Below are 21,442 nucleotides of genomic sequence, written 5' to 3'. Positions count from 1 at the left end.
TTTCGCTACATCAAAATAATATTTTGCAGATTAAATTCTATATCAAGAATATTTTGCATGCAAATGTCTCATTTTTCAGCAACAGCAATTTGAATAAATACAAAACTTATACAGCTGCGGAATGCCTTTGAAGGTTTGAATCAAACTTTTTTAAAGATTTTTACAATTCCTGCTGTGTGATATTATTTCTAAATGTCATAAGTTCTGTCACGTTATCACCAGGAAAAGAGGAGTAGCGTTTATGGGGGACTAAACATAGCATTTGTAGTGGTTTATAATATTGGCGTGTTATCTACTTTAGTAGGAGCTTTTTTTGCCTAGTAGTCCAGGTGGTTGACTTTAAAATAGTAGGTTGAAGTACAATTCCTACAAATTTCACTCGTGATGACAGCAACAGGCATCTGACCTTGAATTGTTCTCGCTATCAAATTAAGTCATACAGTTTAGTCCACATTATGAAAGCAATCACCTAGCTGGGGTTACAAAAAGCTTACCAAGTGATGTGGACAAATGAATCTCAATTACGTTTGAAGGAAGATCCTCACTCTATTGTATCAAATTAATCCAGTTACAGCCTTTACCTCAGTTAGTGGTCCCGATCAGTGAACTGCAGCATTAACCAATCAGTGGCTAAACAACAAGGAATTGTTTTGATCTAGAAAAGTCCCAGATATTAACACTCACTATCTTGCAGTACTAGTAGCAAGCGTTACTAACCAGACTAACTTCAGCTATTCATCTGCAGTCTCTATTTGTAAGTACATGTATCATGTGTTGCTTATAGCTAAGTATGGTTGTCACTTTATAGTGGAAGCCAGGCAGGAATCTGGAGAAATTACAACAAATTGTTATTGTGCTGTTTACAACTCTTATGGAAGTGTCGTTATCTAATGTGTACAAAGAAGAATGGGGAGTCACCTAATCTCTATACTTTCATAGAAAGAGAATGGAAGAAGGCACTTCAGCTCTTTCTGAGAGCCAGTCCTCGAACACCGAATACCGAGTTAGTGACGATGGGAAAGTTAAGGTTCCAGCATTCATTACCCGACCAGAGGTTTACAAGAAAGTCAAAGCAGACTTAGATGAGTATAAATGGATCGATTCAGATTATTTGCTTGCCACGTACCCTAAAAATGGTAAATACAACTAAAGCTTTTCAAGGAAGTTACATCCTAGAATATGCCGTTGTTTACATACTAAACTCATGTCAGCAGTTGCCGATGAGGCGTTCACAAAAGGCGGTCTCAAGGTTGCTTTACCGCAAGACAATATATGATAGAAAGACATAACTTGTAGTGATGTGGTAGTTTAACAAAAACTGCATATACATTTAAAATATTGACATTGTAATAAAGGTGTATGCAGGTGCTTATTGAGATGTTAAAATGTGTTTAAAGATCTATCAACAGCCTAACAGCTAACCAGTTTCTGTATATTACACCATTTCTATTCAGTTCTACTAAGTTTAATATAGAGGTACAGATCAATGAAAACTGGTTAAAGTTTGGAACTATCTTAGTGAAGTAATAATTCTACACCTTAACTTCCTCACTAAAACTAACAAAAGTAATCTATTAAATTCAAGGATTTTGTTTGTTATTACTATAGTGAAAGAGAACTGGCACTTGTTCATATCTATATTGAAGTTAAAACTGCTCGATTTTTTTTAGTCAACTGTGCATTTGCACAAGTTCATCTATTAAATAAAACAGTTTCTATACCCTGGAGTACAATTATAATAATCAGAACTTAAATTCTGACTGCCTTTAGTATACTGGTCCTCTAGTAGTGATCCTCTAGTGCTGATCCTCGAGTACTAATCCTCTAGTACTGAGCCTGTCTTGCACTAAAATAGAGGATTCCTTATATATGATACAGCCAGCAGATGCGGTCGATATCTCGATATTGGCAGATGCCAGCCAATATAGCTGACTCGGCTGATACGGCTGATTTGGCAGACATTAGGAATACCAAACTGAGTCATAGCACTTACTGAATATCAATTAATAAATAGGAAAACCTAGTTAAAACACTAAAGATGACTAGCTAAAAATCTGGACAGTAGCTATTAATATCCGCCAAACCAAAATGAGTGTTAAATGGATAAATATATAAAATAAATATATCCCTTGACTAGCATGAAATCAGTTTCTGCATTCCAATTGCAATAGCAAATAAAGCGAACATTACAAACCACAACTATAAAATGTCTATTTAACAAGCTATCACCTTCAAAAGTCCTTACTGGTGTGCTCTAAACAAACTAGTAGATCATCAATGGATAAGTTATCAAGGCCATAGCTGGCTTCCAGAGAATCAGTAAGTAAGTTTGCATCACAGTTTTCATAAATACTACTATCAAAGCTGACACCAGAGTTGTAATCGGGTTCTTAAGCTTTTAACCAGGAATTCTTACTAATGTCATTGTAGTGATCTGTCTGTGTTAGCTTGTTGGTTGTGATTACAGTCTTTAGAGCTTTCACTTCCACAGAGCAGGAGGTCATCCATTCTTGTGACTAAGTTGATAGTAGAGTAGCATTTTTCATGTCAAATGCTTGTTGTCCATTTAACTGGGCTGGACTAATGTTGACTAATACACATCTTAAAAGTCCATGTTGCTTGTTGTGACTATTTCTCATGCCACTAGGCCTTGTAAAGAGTTGGGGGCACAGATGGCATGTGTAAGACAGTGTGTGCCACCGCTCATGTTTCTTGAAACTCCAGTCCACAGTATTTACAAAAACTCTTCGTCTTTTGGGTAGTCATTGTAGCGTTGTCCGCTAGCATAGCTGTTTGTTTCTTTTGTAGTGCTGGGCCCTACGGCCGGATCTGAAAGATAGCCTCTTCTTACGGTATGGGTTGACTGATCCTGTTTTTCAGTTTGTAGACTGAGTTTTCTGTTGTAGTTTGAACCATCTGAATATTGCTTCGACTCTGTTTGGTGTCCAGAACTCTTTTTTAAATGTTTTGGGTAGTCCTTCAATGTTACAAACCAGCAGATGGAGGTCATTACTTGACCCTAAATTAACTCCAATAGTAATATCATTCGGTACATATTTGCCATAATTTAACTTCAGTCTTATGCTGATATTAGAATTATTGTTTGTTTCTTCTTCATCATGTCCCTTTTCATGGATAATAAAAGTTGTTTGACTTCCTTCCATTATGGTTTCTTGCTGAGGCCGCCTTCACTTGACTAAGCCTAAACCACTCCACTCATTTCTAGTAATAGCCTTTGTTCCTTATTGGTCTCATATCTGTCCAAGGAGTGGTTAGGAAATTGTCATTTGTTGTAGTAACATTCTCTTCAATGTGCAAGCATATATTAGTTTCATGTCAAATGGTGGTTTTTCTGTGCAGCCCTATTTTGTAAGTATGGTATGATAAAATTTCAGTAATGGTATTTGGTTCCATAGAGTAGAGTACCAATTAAGGATTTTCTCTTTTTGGATGAATGACTCTAGCCACACTCTATTTCCTAGAATATGTCGACTATGTTTTTAGGTTTTTTCTTCACTGACTTTAGTTTGCTGGTCTCTCAATCTTTTCCCTGCCTCTTTCATTTGGATTTGTAGTTCTTAGACATATGTTTTTTCCTTCTGGTCTTCTGTCTGGTAATTTGATGTTGTCCGACAATCATACTTCCCTTTCTAGCATTAAGTAATTGGCCACTTCTTTTGTAGTATTATGTGAAGTAGCCCTCAGTCTTCTCATGATGTGAGGTAACAACAGATCCTAATCTGTCTGCTGTCTGTCAATAATGACAGCTTATAGCAATGCTCCTAGAGTTCTACTCAATTTTTTGACCACTGAGCTTGCTTTTGGTCGGTAGGGGCTAGTTCTCATCTCTTCGATATTCCATATCTTGCATAACTCCTTGAATACTCCTAGTTCAAATTGCTTCCTCTGATTGCTATGTATCTCTTAAGGGATGCCCAAGTAACTGAATACTTTTTTTCTAGTGTCATAGCTATTGTTTTTGCCTTCCCATCAACCAGAGGAAATGCATCACTTCATCTCGTGGGGTTATCTTTCATCAATAGTATCTGTGTATTTCCTCTCGGTATTGTTGTAAAGAATCTGGATAAATCAATCCGCTAACAGTTGCCATGGTCGGCCAGCATACAAATGTGGTGTTTTTCCTGCAGAAAGATGTATTGTTTTCTTACTTTGCTGGCATTTCTCACAAGCAGCCACATATCGGTGAGAATCAGAGGGCCTCTGTGCCAATAGCAGTCGATCATTATTTTTGCGTCTATTTTTTCATCCCTACATGCACTTGTTTGTTTTTCTTCAATTATCTGTCTCCTGAATGCTGTTTGGCAGACTAGTAATTTTCTCCTTTTTTACCAACTGGTAGTCGTACTGTCATGACACTATGTTCTCTTAGTTGAAGATGCTCGATTATCCATACCCATTTCATAGTCTGCCAAGAGGCTTCACTGATAGAAGGTGATGCTTTTAGCTAGTGTATTTTTGAACCAAATGTGCATAATATTGAGATTGCTGTCTTCTTTCTGGGCTGCTACTAATGTCTGTTGAACTTCAATTGTTCAAATATCTGCTGAGTTCATTCGTGGATCTCTACTGAAGGCATCGCCATATCTCCTCAGTAATTGTTTCACTAGTACTATTTTTTTGCTCTTCGTATCTAAGCCCTTTGCCCCTGTTCTAGAACAATGGCTCTAAATGTTTGCTGTTTATTACGTCGGCTGCTCTGCCGGTACTCTCCTTATTCTCATCAATATTATTTGTATTATGTCTTTTTCCATAGCATTTTCATCAATCTGGTTGGGTTCCAAGTAAGCTCTGTGTCGAACTTGCTTTCAGGAGGTGCTTTTTGTGCTCCATACCAGTTTTTGATTGCAGCTTTGACACCTTGGTCTGTATTAGACATTGCCTTATCCATGGGTACATATCCCTGTTTTTTTGTTAATTTAATTACTGTCGCTGCTGGATCATCATTCTTAACACCAAACCTTTCTCATTGTGTATATGCAACATTGCTGCTACTGTTTGCCTTCCCCCTTTCTTGGTTACTTCTATCAATCCTTTCTTGTGAGTGGGTTCTGTCAATAACTCTGCTTCCACCATCTTTGCATAAGTGGGTAATAATGCCGCTTCAGTAAAGCAAACTCCAATCTAAACTGGAGTCCATCCCGGTTGCAGCATAATACTGTCTTCCCATTCACCGTTGTTGTAGTCTTTTCCACATTTAGTGTACATTTGTGCTATCTAAAAAAATTCAGCCCCAGTAGGATATCCTCATTCACTTTTGCTAGCTGTAGCTGTGGTTGTGCGACCTGTCTGCCGATGTTCGTCTGCATGTCTCCCACTCTATGCATTGTTACTGAACTATTGCCTGCAAGTCTTCCGCTATTAGCCGCGAGTCTCATTACATGGCTGCATTGCTCTGCAAGCTCTCTAAAGCATTCCCTAAACATCACTGAATACGAGCATCTGGTATCTATTATTATCACAATTTCAGTTTGTCCAAAGTTGCCTTTCACATACAGACTGTATCATTATCCTCTGGAGCCATTTGTACAGTTATTTCTATTTCTCGCTACTCTTTCTTTCGTGCAACCACTTGCTTCTCATTCTGATTTTTACCCTTTTCCACCAGAAGTTCACTAAATTCTCCTTTACTTTCTCATCTTTATTTAGCTCACTATTTAAGGTTAAGGTTAGACCAGCATTTAAGGTTTCTTGTGCATAATCTGCTAGCAGAAAAGTAAGTATAGAGGCACTGGGTATTGGTTCTGTGCTACTGTTGAGATTTACGTCCTCTCCATCTTGTATTTCAGGCTGTAGAGGGGTGCTAAGCATCACTTCTGCGTTTCTTTGCAGTCGCCTGGTGTTCTTGTCTTTTCATGTAGATTTCTGTTTGGTCATGAGCATCGCTACTGCATTTTTCTTTGAATGTTTGCTGTCCTCATCTTGTCTCCTCGACTGATCGTGCTGAAGTTGAGTCATTTGGTTGTCATCTCTAGCTAGTTATTTTGTGCGCTTCAGAGCCAAGTTTACATCTGTACCCCATTATTGTTGTCAGGGTTCTCAAGCGCAACGCCGACTTACTCAGTACACTTGTAGTTTCTCTGTCTTTTAGGTCTTATCTGTCGCTTGGGACACGTTCTACTAAAGTACCCTCTTTCATGGCAGTTTTAAAATACTGAATGTAACCAGACAGAGGTGTCTGGCATCTGTCTATTGGGAATCCTATCATAGGCTACATTTGCTTGGTTAAATGTACATTGAACCTGTTTTTTCTTGTTTTTTTATCTCAGGGCTGTGTCTGCCTGGTTGAACAGCTAATTGGCTGCTGCTAGGTCTTTAAAAACTTCGAGCTCTATTCTCTGAGCTTTCTATTGTTTCTTGTAGAACTTCTTCATCTTTTTTCCAAGTCACCAATTGTTTTTACTAACTTGGGAGATATCGGGGCTACTGCATATTCTAGCTGCACAACTCTCTTTTCAGTTGTTATCAATCTTTTCTTTGTAGCCTCATTTTCACCTTTTCCTCACTCAATTTGTTCATTTTCAATCTTCTTCATGTCAATGGTGTACTGTCGTATTTTTTAGGGCACTGTTGAAATCTATGAGTTTTCGTAGACAGAGTTATCTTGTCAAGTTGCTCTCTCCTATAGCTTCTACAAGTTTTGATGCAGATCTCTTGTTTCTAGCTGCCTCTCTCAAGTCAGGTTAGCAATTTTTAATAGATTCATTACCTGCTCACCAAAAGCAAAGATGTCCTTGTTCCAGCCCAAGTCTCAGATGTTTGTGTTCTCTCTTTGCTTTTTTCTTAATATCTCAAATCTTGCTATCAATGCTTCTACAAGTTCTTCATAGTCTAAGCCATGCTCATGTTTAGCCACTTTGCCTTGTAGGGCTAATCGTAGTCCAAGTTTTTTCTCTTAATTGTCTCATTTGTTTACTTGTGATACATCATAGAAATTTCTCAGGAAAGGCTCACATCTTCATGCAAATTAAATTTAGGTGCTGTTTTTGGCGTCCTTTCTGTTCTCAATCCACTTAATAGTTCTAACCATTTTGGTATGTCTTGTTATCGTTGTGGTTGTGCCATCATAATTATTTTATCTTTTCTACTCCATAATTTTTTGTAACTCTTCCACTAATGTCTCTTGTTTTTGTGGGTTATTGTGTTGCCACAGATAATGTCTTCTGGTTCCACCGTTTCCACCGATATAATGAAAACATACTGGCACTTGTTTATACCGATATTGAAGATGGAACTGCTTGTTTTACTATATTCAACCGTGCACCTACACAAGTCTCTATATTAAATAAGTCTCCATACCCTTAATTATAATTATAATAATCACATCTTAAACTCTGATTACTTCTTGTACTGAACTTCTATTACCGAACTCGTCTTGCTCTAAAATTGAGATGTATCTATATCTAGTGAAGAGGGCAGATGCCGGTTGATATCAGAAAATGCTGGTCAAAGTTGGCAAATGCCGTCTAATACAGCAGATTCGACTGATACAGCCAATTTGGCAGCTATTAGTGATTCCCAAATATAACTCATAGCACTTACTCTATATGTGTTAATAAATAGGAAGCCCAATTAAGATACTAAAGATGACTAGCTAAATTTTGGACAGTAGCTATAAAGATTTGCCAAACAAAAACGAGTGTTAAAAACATCAGTATATATAATAATCTCAGCGTCTGTTGTTTGTTGATCGTGTGTCCAGTTATAACGATGAAGTTTTAAGAACAAGAAATTGGCTTCACAATAGATTTGAACTTGGCTTTCTTGCAATACAATAAAATAGTTGTGCACATATTTACTACATCAGCTAAAATACTCATGGTTAAAGCCCTTAGAAAAATAATATTGGTTACTACTATTTTAGCTTGTTAGCTACTAAATACGTAGAAATAATTACGCATAACATAACAATTATTGAGCTGGCTTTAGACACAGCTCTTTTTATAGTAAAGATTTAGGTTAGCTGAATTTACTAGCTTAAGTTACTCAAATTCATTAGTTAATTGTTTTATTACTTGTGCAACGCCAGGGCATTCAGCTAAGAAATATATAAAATAGATAGTCGAGTACCACCATATTACTTTCAGCAAAACTGATGTTTAATATTTTAGGTACTCATTTTGCATGGGAGGTGATGACGATGCTTCTCCAAGGGTTGGCAGATAACATAAAGCAACCTAAGGAAGTCCTAATGGTAGACATTTTTCCTATCACCGGCAGCGAAGAGTGCTTTCCTTCTCCGCGTGTCCTCAACACCCACTACCGAACTGATGTTCTTCCAGCTGAGTTTAGAAAGGCAAAAACTGTAGTAGGTAAGGAAAAGAACATCAGCTGTTTTAATCTTTAGTTGTAGCAATGATATACAGCCCTCACATATATGGGAGGGCTGTATATCATTGGTTGTAGTATGACTTGTTTACACTGTTCAACTCAAAGAGATTACATTCAAAGGAGTTGGAGCAGGGCAAGGCACACTCCCACCCTTTGTTTGCCTCATCTGTAGGGGTCAAGTTGAACTTATGCTACATAGCATACTTATAGTTAATCATACATACCAGTTTGATGAACTGGTATAAATCTTTACTGTGAATCCAGGTGATACATTTTATGAAGACAATCAGCTGTCTATCTTTCACATTAAGCTGAGGTAGAAATATATGACAGTAGCATTAACTATTGCTAGAGTTAATCGGACACCCAAGGTTTTTGTGGAAATAAATTTAAGTTTTACTTAACTTTTAGGTTTATTAATTGTTTGATCCCTGTGATACACTGACGTCAGATTTCAAGGGTAGAAGTTTTTTAAATGTTAATTTAAATTTCTGTGTTAGTCAAATAAAAAAGTGAGAATCTCTATCTGGTTGTTTCACAAAGGCTTCTATTTTTAGATTTTTTCGTTTCTGTTTTAGTAATGAGAAACCCTAAAGATACTTTTGTCTCCTTGTACTACCATGAGAAGTGCCTAGTAAGTAAATAATGTTCGATCATTATCTTCATTTTAGTCTTAGTTTTACTGGCTTTTAAAAATAAAAATTGATTCTTAGCACTAGAACATACCATGAAATTAGATCTAGTTAACCAACTCAATAGCTGTAAATTTGTGACCGCTGCCATGACCTAATTAGTTTACCTACTAAATAACTGTAAATCTGTTTCCACTGCTATGATCTAATTAGCTAACATATTAACTTGTTGTAAATCTTTGTTCATTGTTATGACCTAATTAGTTTAGCTGTTACATAGCTGTAAATTTGTGTTCATTCTTATGAACGAATTAGTTTACCTACTAGATAGCTGTGAAACTGTGTCCAGTACCGTGACCAAGTTAGTGAATCTACTGCTGTAACACTATGACCAGTACTGTGGTCTATCTGCTACTGCGGTATTTACCGTAAAACCTAGATTTGAAGGCGATGGCGCCCAAGAAGTTTAAAGATGGCATTAAACTTAAGGGTAGCCCTCTATTCTCCGACTAGTTCATCAAAAAACAAGAAAACTAAAGAACTAAAAAAAAATTTAGATTTTAGTGACTTTGAATCAAATTCTAGTTCTTATTATTAATGCTTGAGTAGTGATGGTGTACCTGAGATCAATCTCGGGTACACCATCAATAAAATTATGGCAACCACTGCAGCAACAGCAAAAACATCAGTTGTTATTGGTGTAACCAAGTCATTATTAGTACTATTTTGTGAACGCCTTTCTACTGATCACTTCCTAGTATGGATTCGTAATGATCAAAAACTGTGAAAGTGGCGGGAAACTAGAGGTGGTGTTCATTTAAAAGGTGGCGTTATATTTTTCAACTCTTTTTTATAGTGGCGTTTTATTACAGATGGCGTTCAAATAAAGGTAGCATTCAAATAGAGGTTTTACCATAATTAAATTTAACTCAATATATGTGGCATACAATTACACAATTCAAACACATAATTGCTTTGTGTTTATATTTTAAGTTTTATTTTAGAACCCGCTTTTTAATCCTGTGAAACATGCAGCACTCGCTTCTTTAAAACTTGAAGATTTCCTGCAAAAGTTTTTGTACAACAAGGATATTGACTATGGGAGTTACTTTACCTATACGGAATATATGTGGTCTCGGAGAGCCGAGCCCAATGTACTCGTCATCTTTTATGAAGACCTGAAGCTAGTGAGTAATTGAAAAAATGTGGTCGACTCTGTAAACCCAACTTATTATAATAATTTTTTGAAGTTCTTTTAGTTTAAGTGTGAATGGCTGCCTTTAGACATAAATGACTCACTAATTGTGTCTTTCCTGCTACTTTTGAACATATTTTAGAGGTATTTTATAGAATACTGCTGCTACAATCCAGAAAGTAAATGAATTTATGGGTACAAACAGATCTCCTGAGCTGGTTCAACAAATAGCTGAATCTACTGATTTTAAAAGAATGAAACAAGCCAAGGTGGAAACTAAGATGATTGACTCAGTGAAAAAAGTGGTATGTGCACTTAAAGCTACACCTGAATGAGTTCAAATATTTCAACTCAAGTTTATGAAATTAACATTAATTTATGTACAGTCAAACCACAATTCACAACCACCTCTACGAAATTGTTTCAACAAAATAACGAGTGGCAGGCAACTACATTGCCTGCCACTTTTTATAAGCGGTTTTTAATACCCGTGCAACGTTGTGTATTCCGTTAGTTTATGTACAGTCAAACTACAACTCATAACTACCTCTACAAAAATCTTTTAACATATGACATCCGAAATTACTTGCAATATTGCAGTTTTGTAAATATAAGTGAAATTGCTAGCAAAAATTAAAAAAAACAAAATATAAAATATAAAATAAAATATGGTAATGTAGCGTAAGTTACTCTGAATATTTTTGCTAATTCTACGCCTTAGATATCTTGTCTCTATACTGTAGCATTTCTAATTAAAACCCACTTCTTACTTTTACTACTTCATTAATTTTTTTTATGTACAGTATTGTTTTCACAAGTAGTTTTTGAGGTACATTAAAACATATAATACGTTAGTTTTAATTTTTATTTTAATCATTTATTATCATTTTAAGGATCTGGAATAAATTTCATAAAATATGAGGTATTCTTATAAAAGTATTTGTTTCAACATAGAAAAGTTTTAATATGCGAAGCAAATATTGGAGTCTGTTAACTTTGTCAAAGTTATGTCAAAGTTATGACATACTTTGTATGTCAAAGTTTGACTTTATATAAACTTGTTAGCTATTTATTTGAAAGATAACTTTATCTTCCATTTTTGTTAAATCATTAAATATGCTGCATGTTAGCCTGTTGAGACACTTTCTAGTTCACTTGTTGATGACAAAAGGAAACTTCTTTACTTCTCTGAAAGACCCATACTTTTGGTGCAAGAAGTTCATGACTGATGTACTTGTTTCACCGGTGGGCTGAGAGAAATAAACTTGCTAGTCATGTTTATTCACAGATGGCGGGCAGTCCTGTTAGTCAAGAAAACAGACAGAAGATTATACAGCAAATGTACAGAAAAGGTGAGGACTGAGCGTCCTTTAATATCTAGAGGGTTAAAAGGTGTCTAAGACTTACTTAGTAATTGGTTTATCAACTAGGTTAGAGCTTCAACCAATTGGAAGTTGCTATTTCTTTGTTTGTTTATCAGGTTTTTGTCGTCTGGAGGTTTTTACCAAACAAGTTGGCAGAGCCATTTTTAGTTCATCAAAATGTAAATCAAGGTTTCAATTAAATTTGTGGTCTTAGCCAGTCTTCAGTAAGCAAATTGATTGCAAATCATCAAAATGTGAATCAAGGTTTTAATTAGGTATCTGTAATAGAACATAAAATATGCATAATGATATTTCATTATTAGTTGTTTAGCTGTAGTAACCTGATATGAAATACTATCGTCGACACATTAAATTATTTTATGGCACGTCATTCTTAATGCAGTGTATGTGGTGACACAGGCTTCTGTGAGAGCAATAAATCTAGTTTCACACGGTATAACAAGTTTAGTACATGTTAAAAACTGGTGAATGTTTTCGTGTATCAGCTTCATATTTTAATGTTACAGTAAATCGCTGTGTAAGGTGATGGTATATTTTAGCACATTTGCACTCTATTTCAATAATATGGAGAGCTTGCTTTATCAGTATCTTCCTCTTAAGGAGGTTTATGATTTGATAAATACCATTTTTTGCTGTTACCTAGTTTTTATAAGATTTTTTATGTTTTACCTTCTAAAAAGTTACAATAAAACCTCTAATTGATCGTCACCTCTCTTTGAATGCCACCTCCAAATGACCACCACCCTGGGAGAAGGGTTGAAAAATAGACTGTCACTCTCCAATTGAACGCCACCTCCATTTGACCACCACTTTGACATTAGTTGATCTTTACGAGCCCATGATATCAATTTATCAAGAGAAAATTGTCCACAAAATTGTATTAATAATGAATCATTTACATCAATAACAATTAATTCTCTCATTGTCCAGTTCCAAAGTTTTTCGTTTTTTTTTACTAAGAATTTGAAAGCAACACCATAGAAATAGTCAATAACTGCCTCAGGCTAATAGTAGTTCCTTATTTAATTCGATCTTGATACTTCGAAGTACGTGCATATAAAAACTGGCTTACATTTATGAAGGTATATGAACGCCTAGTTTTAGGGCGACGTTTGCGTTTAGTGAGCAAAATTTTCATGCATTGCATTTGTGCTGAATGCGACGCGTCAAAGTATTGCTGGGCCACAAAATTGTTTGGACGCTAATATTGACCAGTTCAGCAGTGTAGAAGAACAGTTGAGGTTAAAAGATATTGTGGATACGTATTGGACAGCAGAAGAAGCTCGTTCCATTGAAAGCAACAAAAAGAACGCAGCCATAAGAACAAACAATGCAAATATTTTTGTTTTAAAAGCGTTAATTTTGTTTCTGCATGCAATACAAATATGGTTCGCTGATGTCACTTGTTCATGAATACACTATTTGTAGCATTTGATCGATTATCATTACAAAATGTATAAACTTTCAGATTTATAGCATATTATTTAATAGCATCCTTGCGGTTATTTTAACACAGCTTATAATGGATCGACTCTCATAACTCACCTTCTATAGCACATAAAAAGCGAGCTTTGGCTGCAAACTGTAGCAAGCATATTAATGAGTGCAATGAGCTTTTATTCAACATTGTTAAATATAATTATAAAATAAATATAAGCCTTTAAATTTAGAAGCAAATAAAAAATTTAAAGCTCCAACAAATTGCAAAGCAGGGCACAGGGCCACAGGCTATAATATCATCGCAGCTTAATTGCAAGCAATAGATATCAACTGGTAGAGATATCTCTCGGCTTACCAATGCATATTTTATTTAGAGATATTTGGCAAGTTAGAGGTAAGTTAGCAGATTTATTGCATCCAAAAATATAAGTGACATTCGCTTCGCCGGAAAAAGGACCAAATGTATTTTTCTAAATTTCTGACGAACCATTTGAAAAATACAACGCCAGCTTCTAACTGAACCTGGCTCCAAATGACCACCACTAGAGGAGAAGGGTTGAAAAATAGAGCGCCATGGCATTCAATTAGAGGTTTCATGATAACTTCAAATTTTAATATTTTAGGCGGCATTGGAGACTGGAGGAACCATCTAACTGTTGCTCAAAATGAACAATTTGATGCCTTCTTGGCTGATTGGGAAGGTGGTAAAGGAATACCATTTAAATACTGATTCTGGTTTACATGGTGTTGTTCCAGCCATATTAGAAAATAAACTGCAATTATATAAGTTGCCATAGCATTATATATTATATAAGTTTTGTTTTCATGTTAATTTTTAAAGTTTGTCTGATTTTGGTTTGCATGAAACTGTACCAGCAACTTGATCAATAAATAATATTATCGTAATGTGTTATATTATCTTTGAAAGAGTTTAGCTTATTTCCAACTGGCATTAGCTTTACAATTCATGCCTAATAGCTAGTTGGTGTTATTATTTACCGTGTTGCTTATGTGATGGTGTGATGATGTAATGAAGTGATGATGTGTTGATGTAGTTATGTGATGATGTGGTGACGTCGTGGTGTGATGATGTGAAGATGTTATGTTGTGGTGAAGTGATGATGCAAAAATGCTATGATGGGGTGACGTGGTGATGTGGCAATGTAGTGATGTGATTATGTGATGAAGTGGTTATGTGATTATGTGATGACGTGATGATGTGATGGTGTGATTTTGTAGTGATGTGAGGATGTGGCGATGTAATGTTGTGAAGATGGGGTGGTGCAGTTATGTAGTTATGTGATGATGTGGTGATGCGATGGTGTGATGATGTGATGAGGTGATGACGTGGTAGTGTGATGATGTGAAGATGTGGTGATGTGTAGATGTTATGTTGTGGTGATGTGATGTGATTATTTGATGATGTGGCGATGTAGTGATGTGATTATGTGATGAAGTCACTATGTGGTGATGTGATGACGTGATGATGCGGTGATGTGATGTTGTGGGTGATGTGAAAATGTGGTGGCGTAATGTTGTGAAGATGTGGAGATGTAATGTTGTGATGTTGTGATGATGTGGTGATGTGATGATGTCATGATGTGATGATGTAGCAATTTGAACAGCAAACTTAACCAGTTTGCTGTGAAACTAAGGCCAGCAATCATTTGCATAACAGATTTTTGAGTTTAAAACATTTCAAGTCGCAGTCCTTTTTGAAGCAAAAGGCTTTTGTTGATCCTATAAATTGTATTAATATTTGCCGGGTGTAAGCATTTTTGCGCCTCTGATCACTAAGGCTTTGCCAATATACTATGGTGTTTGGCTGCCATAACTAGAGTACATCGAAGAATTCATGGTATCCTGAAAGCTCACTATTTAACCTAATGGCCTATGATTATATATGGTAATGAGCCAAATTATTAACATGAGAACGTTTCATTAAACTAGTGAATGCTGCCAGCTCTGTTTTGCTTCTATCTTGTAGTAAGTTTTCTTGGCATAACTATACTCAGCCTCATTCCATGTACTGCAGGTATTTTATCAGTAGTCTCGTAACACCAGGGATTTCTTTAATTTTCAATAAGATAGATTTTTAATCTAAAAGTCGCAGGCTCAGCCATTATGTTAACAATCCTCAGGAACGATTGTACTTACTAATTATATTAACTGTACCATTAATATACATGTACCTAACCTACTAAATTTTTTTTGAATTTTTTTTATCATAATCCAAAATACAAGTTGAAACTGCAATAGCCAATGTTTCCCAAGTATGTAATAGCAATAAGCCTGGCTATGCCCGGAAATCAAAAAGCCTGCAGGGGGATCTTTAAGAGGCTGGTTCTCAGGAACCAGACGGAATTTTGAAACCAAATATTTTTTAGAAACCTGGCAGAAACCTGGCGGTTGTACTGAACCGTGTAAAGCTTGGATGCAGTTAGCTAAAAGAATTCAGAGTTAGCTGTGGGAATTCAGAGGAGTTACGCGTACTAACAGACATACGCACACACTCACACACCACAACACCATCCCGCCACGCACAACTAAACAGGTGGAGACAACGTCTAACGTGTGTGAGAATTTACCAAACCTGGGACTAAACTTTTTTTGCACATTCACACCTGCAGACACTCCCATTCAAATGCAGGTAATTGAGACAGTGATCAGATTCCAGCAGGAGATGGACTCAACAATGTAACTTTTAGTTTTTTGTAAGATAGAAAGTGTTAGAGTATTGAGAACATCCTCAACCTCCAAACATCTCCAATATGTTTGTTAAATGCTGATTTGAGTGCCTAGTTGCACCCAATTACAAGTTTACTGACTCGCACACATACACATGTACACGCACACGTGCACACGTGCACACATACCACACATACCACACATGCTCATGTACCCCGTGCGCACACATACACAATAATAATAATGTGGGATTTATTAACATAGATGGTTGCAATCTGTTTTCTAGGTTTCTCTTGAGACCATAAGAGCCTTGAATTAAACCATACATTTTGCTGTGACAGTAATATTAGCAAATGGTTTATGTTCATTTGTCTTTTAGCAATGAACTTTCAGCATCAGAAGTAGAAAACTTCAAAAACTTGTTGAGTGTTTTTGCCAAAATCATGAGTAGAGAGCTACTACATATTGGCAAAATAGAGAGGATCAAATTGTCTAGTGCAAAATAAATAGAGCAAATTTTCACACAAGGAAGACTACTTGAAGCTTGAGCATATAGCCTGAGAGACTACCTCACAACGACTCATTTAGACTGTTAAAGGTTGACTTGCAACAAGATTCACATTACAGTTATTTGGTATCAAAAAATTCACCATGTCTTACTCTGTTGTGTTGTAGGTGCCAAATATGTGGAAATGTGATTACAAGCTCTTAAAAGCTCAAAAACGAAAAGCCGCCATAGATTGGAATCTATTTATTTCTTTGACGTAGTCATTACAATTTGGTTATTGTTTTGTCACGTGATGTTCTCACGTGAAGTGAAAGGCCAATAAAAGGCTCAATATAAAACTTCTCGTAGCACTAGTTTATGACAAACACTTTGGGTTTTGCCAAAGACCCCGTATCAAATACAGATACTCGCTACTTTACAGTTTTGTTTCGGCTTGGTCTAGTCGTCTAGTCGTAATCTGATCATGTGACCGATAGTTCGTGATTAATTTCTGCAGCATTTTTCGATTACCACAGGTGACCAACAGGCTCATCATGTTTATCAGACAATGATATGTACTCCTTCGAGCTAAGGTTAAAAAATTAAACAAATTTTTATGGTAGGTTATAGGATATCAGTGCTGAATGTGACAGTATTACAATGACGATAAAACAGACGCATAAGAACAATAGACATTGTTTTATTGAATGCATGAAGTATATTTGTGAAAACATTTTGACGAATGAAGTTGCTTGAAAGTGTAAACAGAAGCCATCTCCTACAACTGCGTCACATTTGAGCCGTTTTGGAAAGAGAATCCAAACTACGGCGGTCTCGTGTGAATGCGCTTAACTGTTCATTTTTTAGTTTTTGAGAGCTTGTAATCACATTTCCACATATTTTGCACCTACAATGCAACAGAGTAAGACACGGTGAATCTTTTGATACCAAATAACTGTAATGTGAATTTTGTTGCAAGTCAACCTTTAAGCTCTTCAAGGGAGACATCTTTAGCTGATGCATCAAAAAGACAATAGGTATTGTAAACGTTATTTTTGGGAAATCCTCATTTACTACTGCTAGATCTCACTAACATCCGATGCTCTAGTCTCCCCTCTTTCTTCTCGCCCTCTCTCTGTCATCTTACCTTTCCCTTATACATGTTCTCTCTCTCCTCACTATTTGTTGTCAACACTTTATAAGGACATTTCAAAATGACTCCTAAGATGTTCTCATGTAATACATTTGAGACATATAGGTATTTATAATAGATACTTTAAACCATTGACAAAAGAAGCGCATTGTAATAGACCCGATTGTAGTTGAGTGGCAAGTTACCAATTTGATTGCCTGCTGGCTGCGACACAATAATATGTCTGCAAGATGGTAGAAGAGTTAGTAAACGCATAATGGTGTAGCTGTGTGAACTTGGACTACTAGCAGACATTAAACATTATGATATTAACATTTTTTAGAGCTTGCAAATAGCATTTTTCATATGATATTTAAAACAGCAGCTAGAAGGTGAACCGAGCACTTCATGTCCATGCTTTGAATGGGCTCAGAGTTGCTTCCACTTCAAATCATAAACAAAATAAAATTCTGGGTCGACGAAATTTAAACACATTCAATGCTATTTCTCTTTGCTAAATGTGTGCAAAGGCATTCACTGTGAGAGTGCTTTGACATCACAGAACTACTCACTATTGATGAATGCGAATTAATAGTATTTGTACTTAGTTAAGCTCTCCGCAGTAGAGGTAAAAGGATTTCAGCACATAACCACGCGGGTTTCCACTACAAAATCTTTTAACTGTTACTCACTACTGTTTCTGCTTAACCTTATGCCTTGACATCAACATTAACATGCCAAAGAGGCATTGCTGTACAAAGTAATTATTTTTTAATGCAACTAGCTGACTACGCAAGCATTGAAAACTGACCACGAACCGAAAGGGAGTCTATTTTATCAAGTTTGTTTTGAGGAAAACATCGCGAACTTTTTGAAAAACTACATGTGTAGTATGACAAGGAATCGTTGAAATGGTAGGGTGCAAATTGGTCAACAGCGGGCAACTCTGTGAAAACTCCATGGAAACACAGCGAAGATAAAGAAAATGCAGCAAAAGGGAAGAGAAAACCCATAATTTGTGCTGATTCTTTAAAGCATACAAGTGAATCAGTTAATACTCCATGTGGTTGATTGTCTTGTTAGTGTTCTTGTAGGTTAGGTGTATTTCAACATGGATGTATATGCATTTAGTACAAAGCAATGCAAGAAAATGTACAGAGAGGTATGTGAATATTTGGAGTGTTTGCTAACTGGGCTGCGAATAAAAACATGCTTTAATACTCTGATCGCATCTCCAATCTGCCAGACCTTCCATTACATTTCTACTTTCCAAAAAATTCACTACATTTTATACCAAACACTAACATTTTGCCATCCACATTGTAGAAAACCATTATGCAAACAGAGTTTTTTTTCCAATACGCATAATTTAGTTTACTATTTTGTTTTGTCTCATGGTATAATTTGCTATGAGCGGCATTTGCCAATGTAAATAAGCCTAATATCTATCTAGCTAACTAAAAGAATCTACCATTTCGCAGTGTCATCAAGTGGGGTTAAAATTCATATAAATCTATCATATTACCATTAATTCTTATTCACATGTCATTGTGGAATGTTCAGAAATTGAATATTGGGGACCAGTATTTACATACCGTAGCCAGACATGATTAACGACTGATGCTAGGTTAACGATGACAAAAAGATAATATCGTCTCAGGGTGAAGGCTGGTCAACACCCACCAATGATGACAAGGCATTTCTGATATTTTCTCAAATCGGATGATTTGTGTATGCTAAACTGACAATGCTTTTGGCAGCGTCATTTGTATCCAGCATGGCAAGCTCGGTAAGTAAAACTTGTGAGACGCTATGAGATTTTTTTAAATAAATTAGTATGATTTAATAGGTCAGAGCTTAAAAAAGAAAGCATGAAGGTACAAGTAAACTCATTAAACCTTCCTTGAACCAACAGCTGCTACTAGGAAGTAATACCTACTACGCGTCTCTCCTTACTAGTACTACCAAGGAGAGGCGCGTTGGGTTTGAGTTTGAAAACAAAAAAATTAAAATCCCATCACAATTTCTAATTATACTTTTAAAGGAATCTTTACAATCAAGCATAATTTTTAAAATTACTAAGTAGAAATAAACTTGTTTACTAAACTAAGGTGTAGCAAATGGATAATGAAAAATACATACGTTTTTACAAGTTGAATTTATGAGAACTGCATTCATAATATTTCTACAAAAAACTACCTTCGAATTGCTTCAAGCTTAGCAGTTTAAAGAATGTTCAATTAATTGTAGCTTATATGCAAAATTTAGTTTGTATATAACCAAAGTCGTTAGATGTCATAATTCTATATAAAAACTAAACGAATGCTCGGCATTGCCCGGGTTATTGATAATAGGTTTATTAGTTATTTGGCATTGTATTCGCTGCCACAAACTCCTTTGATTAGGTTTAATTATATTCTTCTAGCTAGTGCAGTCACCTGGTTGTCTTTATACTGTCAACATGTCTTTTTATCTCCACTTAGCCGCTACCACTCCTGGACATTTTCCAATGTTATATCCAGAATGAACCGGTTTGATGTCCTTGCTATACTACCTAGTATCCTCTGTTTTTGCTCTTTCTTTTTTTGGTAGTCAGTTAGAGTTCACCTGAGCTACATTTTAGTGGTACATGTACAATAAATGCTTTGCTATATCACATGAAACATCTTTAGTAAATAACACGGGCAATAAAAAGATATTTGCGCATAAAACTTATGTTTATTTAACATATACAACATTTACCATTCCAACTGTTAAACTTCATATCAGGAGAAAAGTGTTTTGCACGGTTCAAATAAATCAAGAAACAAAGAACAATGAATACATGGAAACGTGTGTAAGAAGATGTCACTGTTCCAGCAGAAGTTGTATTTAAAATTTTGATGGACAATACTGGCACTTCTTGATACTGGTACAGACAAAAAATAAGATATCAGACTTTCTTTGTTTGATACTTTGTCTGACCGAATGGAGAGAGAACGTAGAGGCAATTCCTACTCCAAATAAAACTGTTGTCCACCTGAAAAGCATTTAGCCTTTACAGGTTTACCAAAATCGGAAATATGAGTGTAACGGCACATTTGAAAATTCCAAATTAAAAAAAAGATAATGGTAAAAAAATTAGCGTTTAAAAAAATTAAAAAAAAAAACAAATACAAAAGCAAATATTAATTAGTAAGAAAGAGCGCACGTTTGGCGAGTGTAATCAGGAAAAGGGTATACAGTTTATGATAAGAGCGATGGAAATAATAAGAACGGCTTAGCCTTCTGGTTACGCCTTCTTGTTAGTAGACTTGCGATTTGAATTTCTCAAGTTAAATTCACTATGAAGGCAATTTTTTGTTGCTGAAACTTCATCGCTGCATTTAGACAAACGAATGAAAAAAACATTGAGAGTTATGTATATAGAAGTTTTAAGTATGTTCAGGTATCTTTTACATTTTTTTCTGTCTGTCTGACTTTACAACCTCTGCCAAAAATTTGGTAGTAAAATTATACCTAGATTCACAAGTTTGTTACTGCTGATGACACTTTTCTAAAAACACCCAACCAAGCTTGTGCTGATATAACGCTTTTTTCCATGTAACATTCATTCTAGTTATAAAATGGAATAAAAGAGTTGTGTTCTCATGCCCTGTGTATTTTCTGCTGACTTTTAAAAAGGTGAGACAACTTTTACCTTATGTAGAATTTTAATGATGTGCATGCAGTATATTATACTAGTATCTAATAATATATATTGTATTGAAAGTTGGTCTGTGTTTCACTGCTTGAGATCTGCTTGATGGCTGTAATGGGAGCTCTGAAAGTCCCCAGTGAGAATCAATGAATGGCTTGATTAACATAGTAGATATTTATTAATCATAATGCATCTTGTTGTCAAACAAATTAATAAAACGTACTTTGACAGAATATTCAAGACTTTTATGAATGCTAAAACTTTAAAAAAATAAAAAAATTAGTTTCAACGTACAAAAATTACTGGTCCTTTTAAAGTTGATTCGTGCAATTGTACTTCAATTCAGAAAAACTGACAGGCAGCAAGCAGCTTACAAGTTCTTGATTATTTCAAACTCTACATAACTTTGCTTCGATACCAGTTTCTCTACACAAGTTCTCTTTGTTTGCTTTAGC

At 35.7% G+C, this 21,442-nt stretch overlaps 1 protein-coding gene across 1 annotated transcript; it reads left to right on the top strand.

Annotated features, from left to right (window-relative positions):
- Nucleotides 1-683: 683 nt before the first annotated feature.
- Nucleotides 684-14,975, top strand: LOC137404657 (sulfotransferase 1E1-like). Its single transcript, XM_068090882.1, has 8 exons — nt 684-754; nt 940-1,136; nt 8,130-8,330; nt 8,928-8,983; nt 9,986-10,168; nt 10,332-10,481; nt 11,465-11,528; nt 13,625-14,975. Exons 2-8 carry the CDS (start codon nt 947-949, stop codon nt 13,729-13,731), a joined length of 951 nt encoding a protein of 316 aa, XP_067946983.1. The 5' UTR covers nt 684-754; nt 940-946; the 3' UTR covers nt 13,732-14,975.
- The last annotated feature ends 6,467 nt before the right edge of the window (nt 14,976-21,442 follow it).

The sequence above is a fragment of the Watersipora subatra genome, chromosome 9 (genome assembly GCF_963576615.1).
Source record: "Watersipora subatra chromosome 9, tzWatSuba1.1, whole genome shotgun sequence".
NCBI lineage: Eukaryota > Metazoa > Bryozoa > Gymnolaemata > Cheilostomatida > Watersiporidae > Watersipora > Watersipora subatra.
This window is presented reverse-complemented; position numbering and strand designations above follow the sequence as displayed.

What these genes read in the sequence shown, in the direction of transcription:
- LOC137404657 (XM_068090882.1), top strand. Translation starts at nt 947, where the DNA reads ATGGAAGAAGGCACTTCAGCTCTTTCTGAGAGCCAGTCCTCGAACACC. An exon ending in TGCCACGTACCCTAAAAATG is followed by an intron (nt 1,137 to 8,129) that starts GTAAATACAACT and finishes TTAATATTTTAG; the next exon opens with GTACTCATTTTGCATGGGAG. An exon ending in TTTATGAAGACCTGAAGCTA is followed by an intron (nt 10,169 to 10,331) that starts GTGAGTAATTGA and finishes GGTATTTTATAG; the next exon opens with AATACTGCTGCTACAATCCA.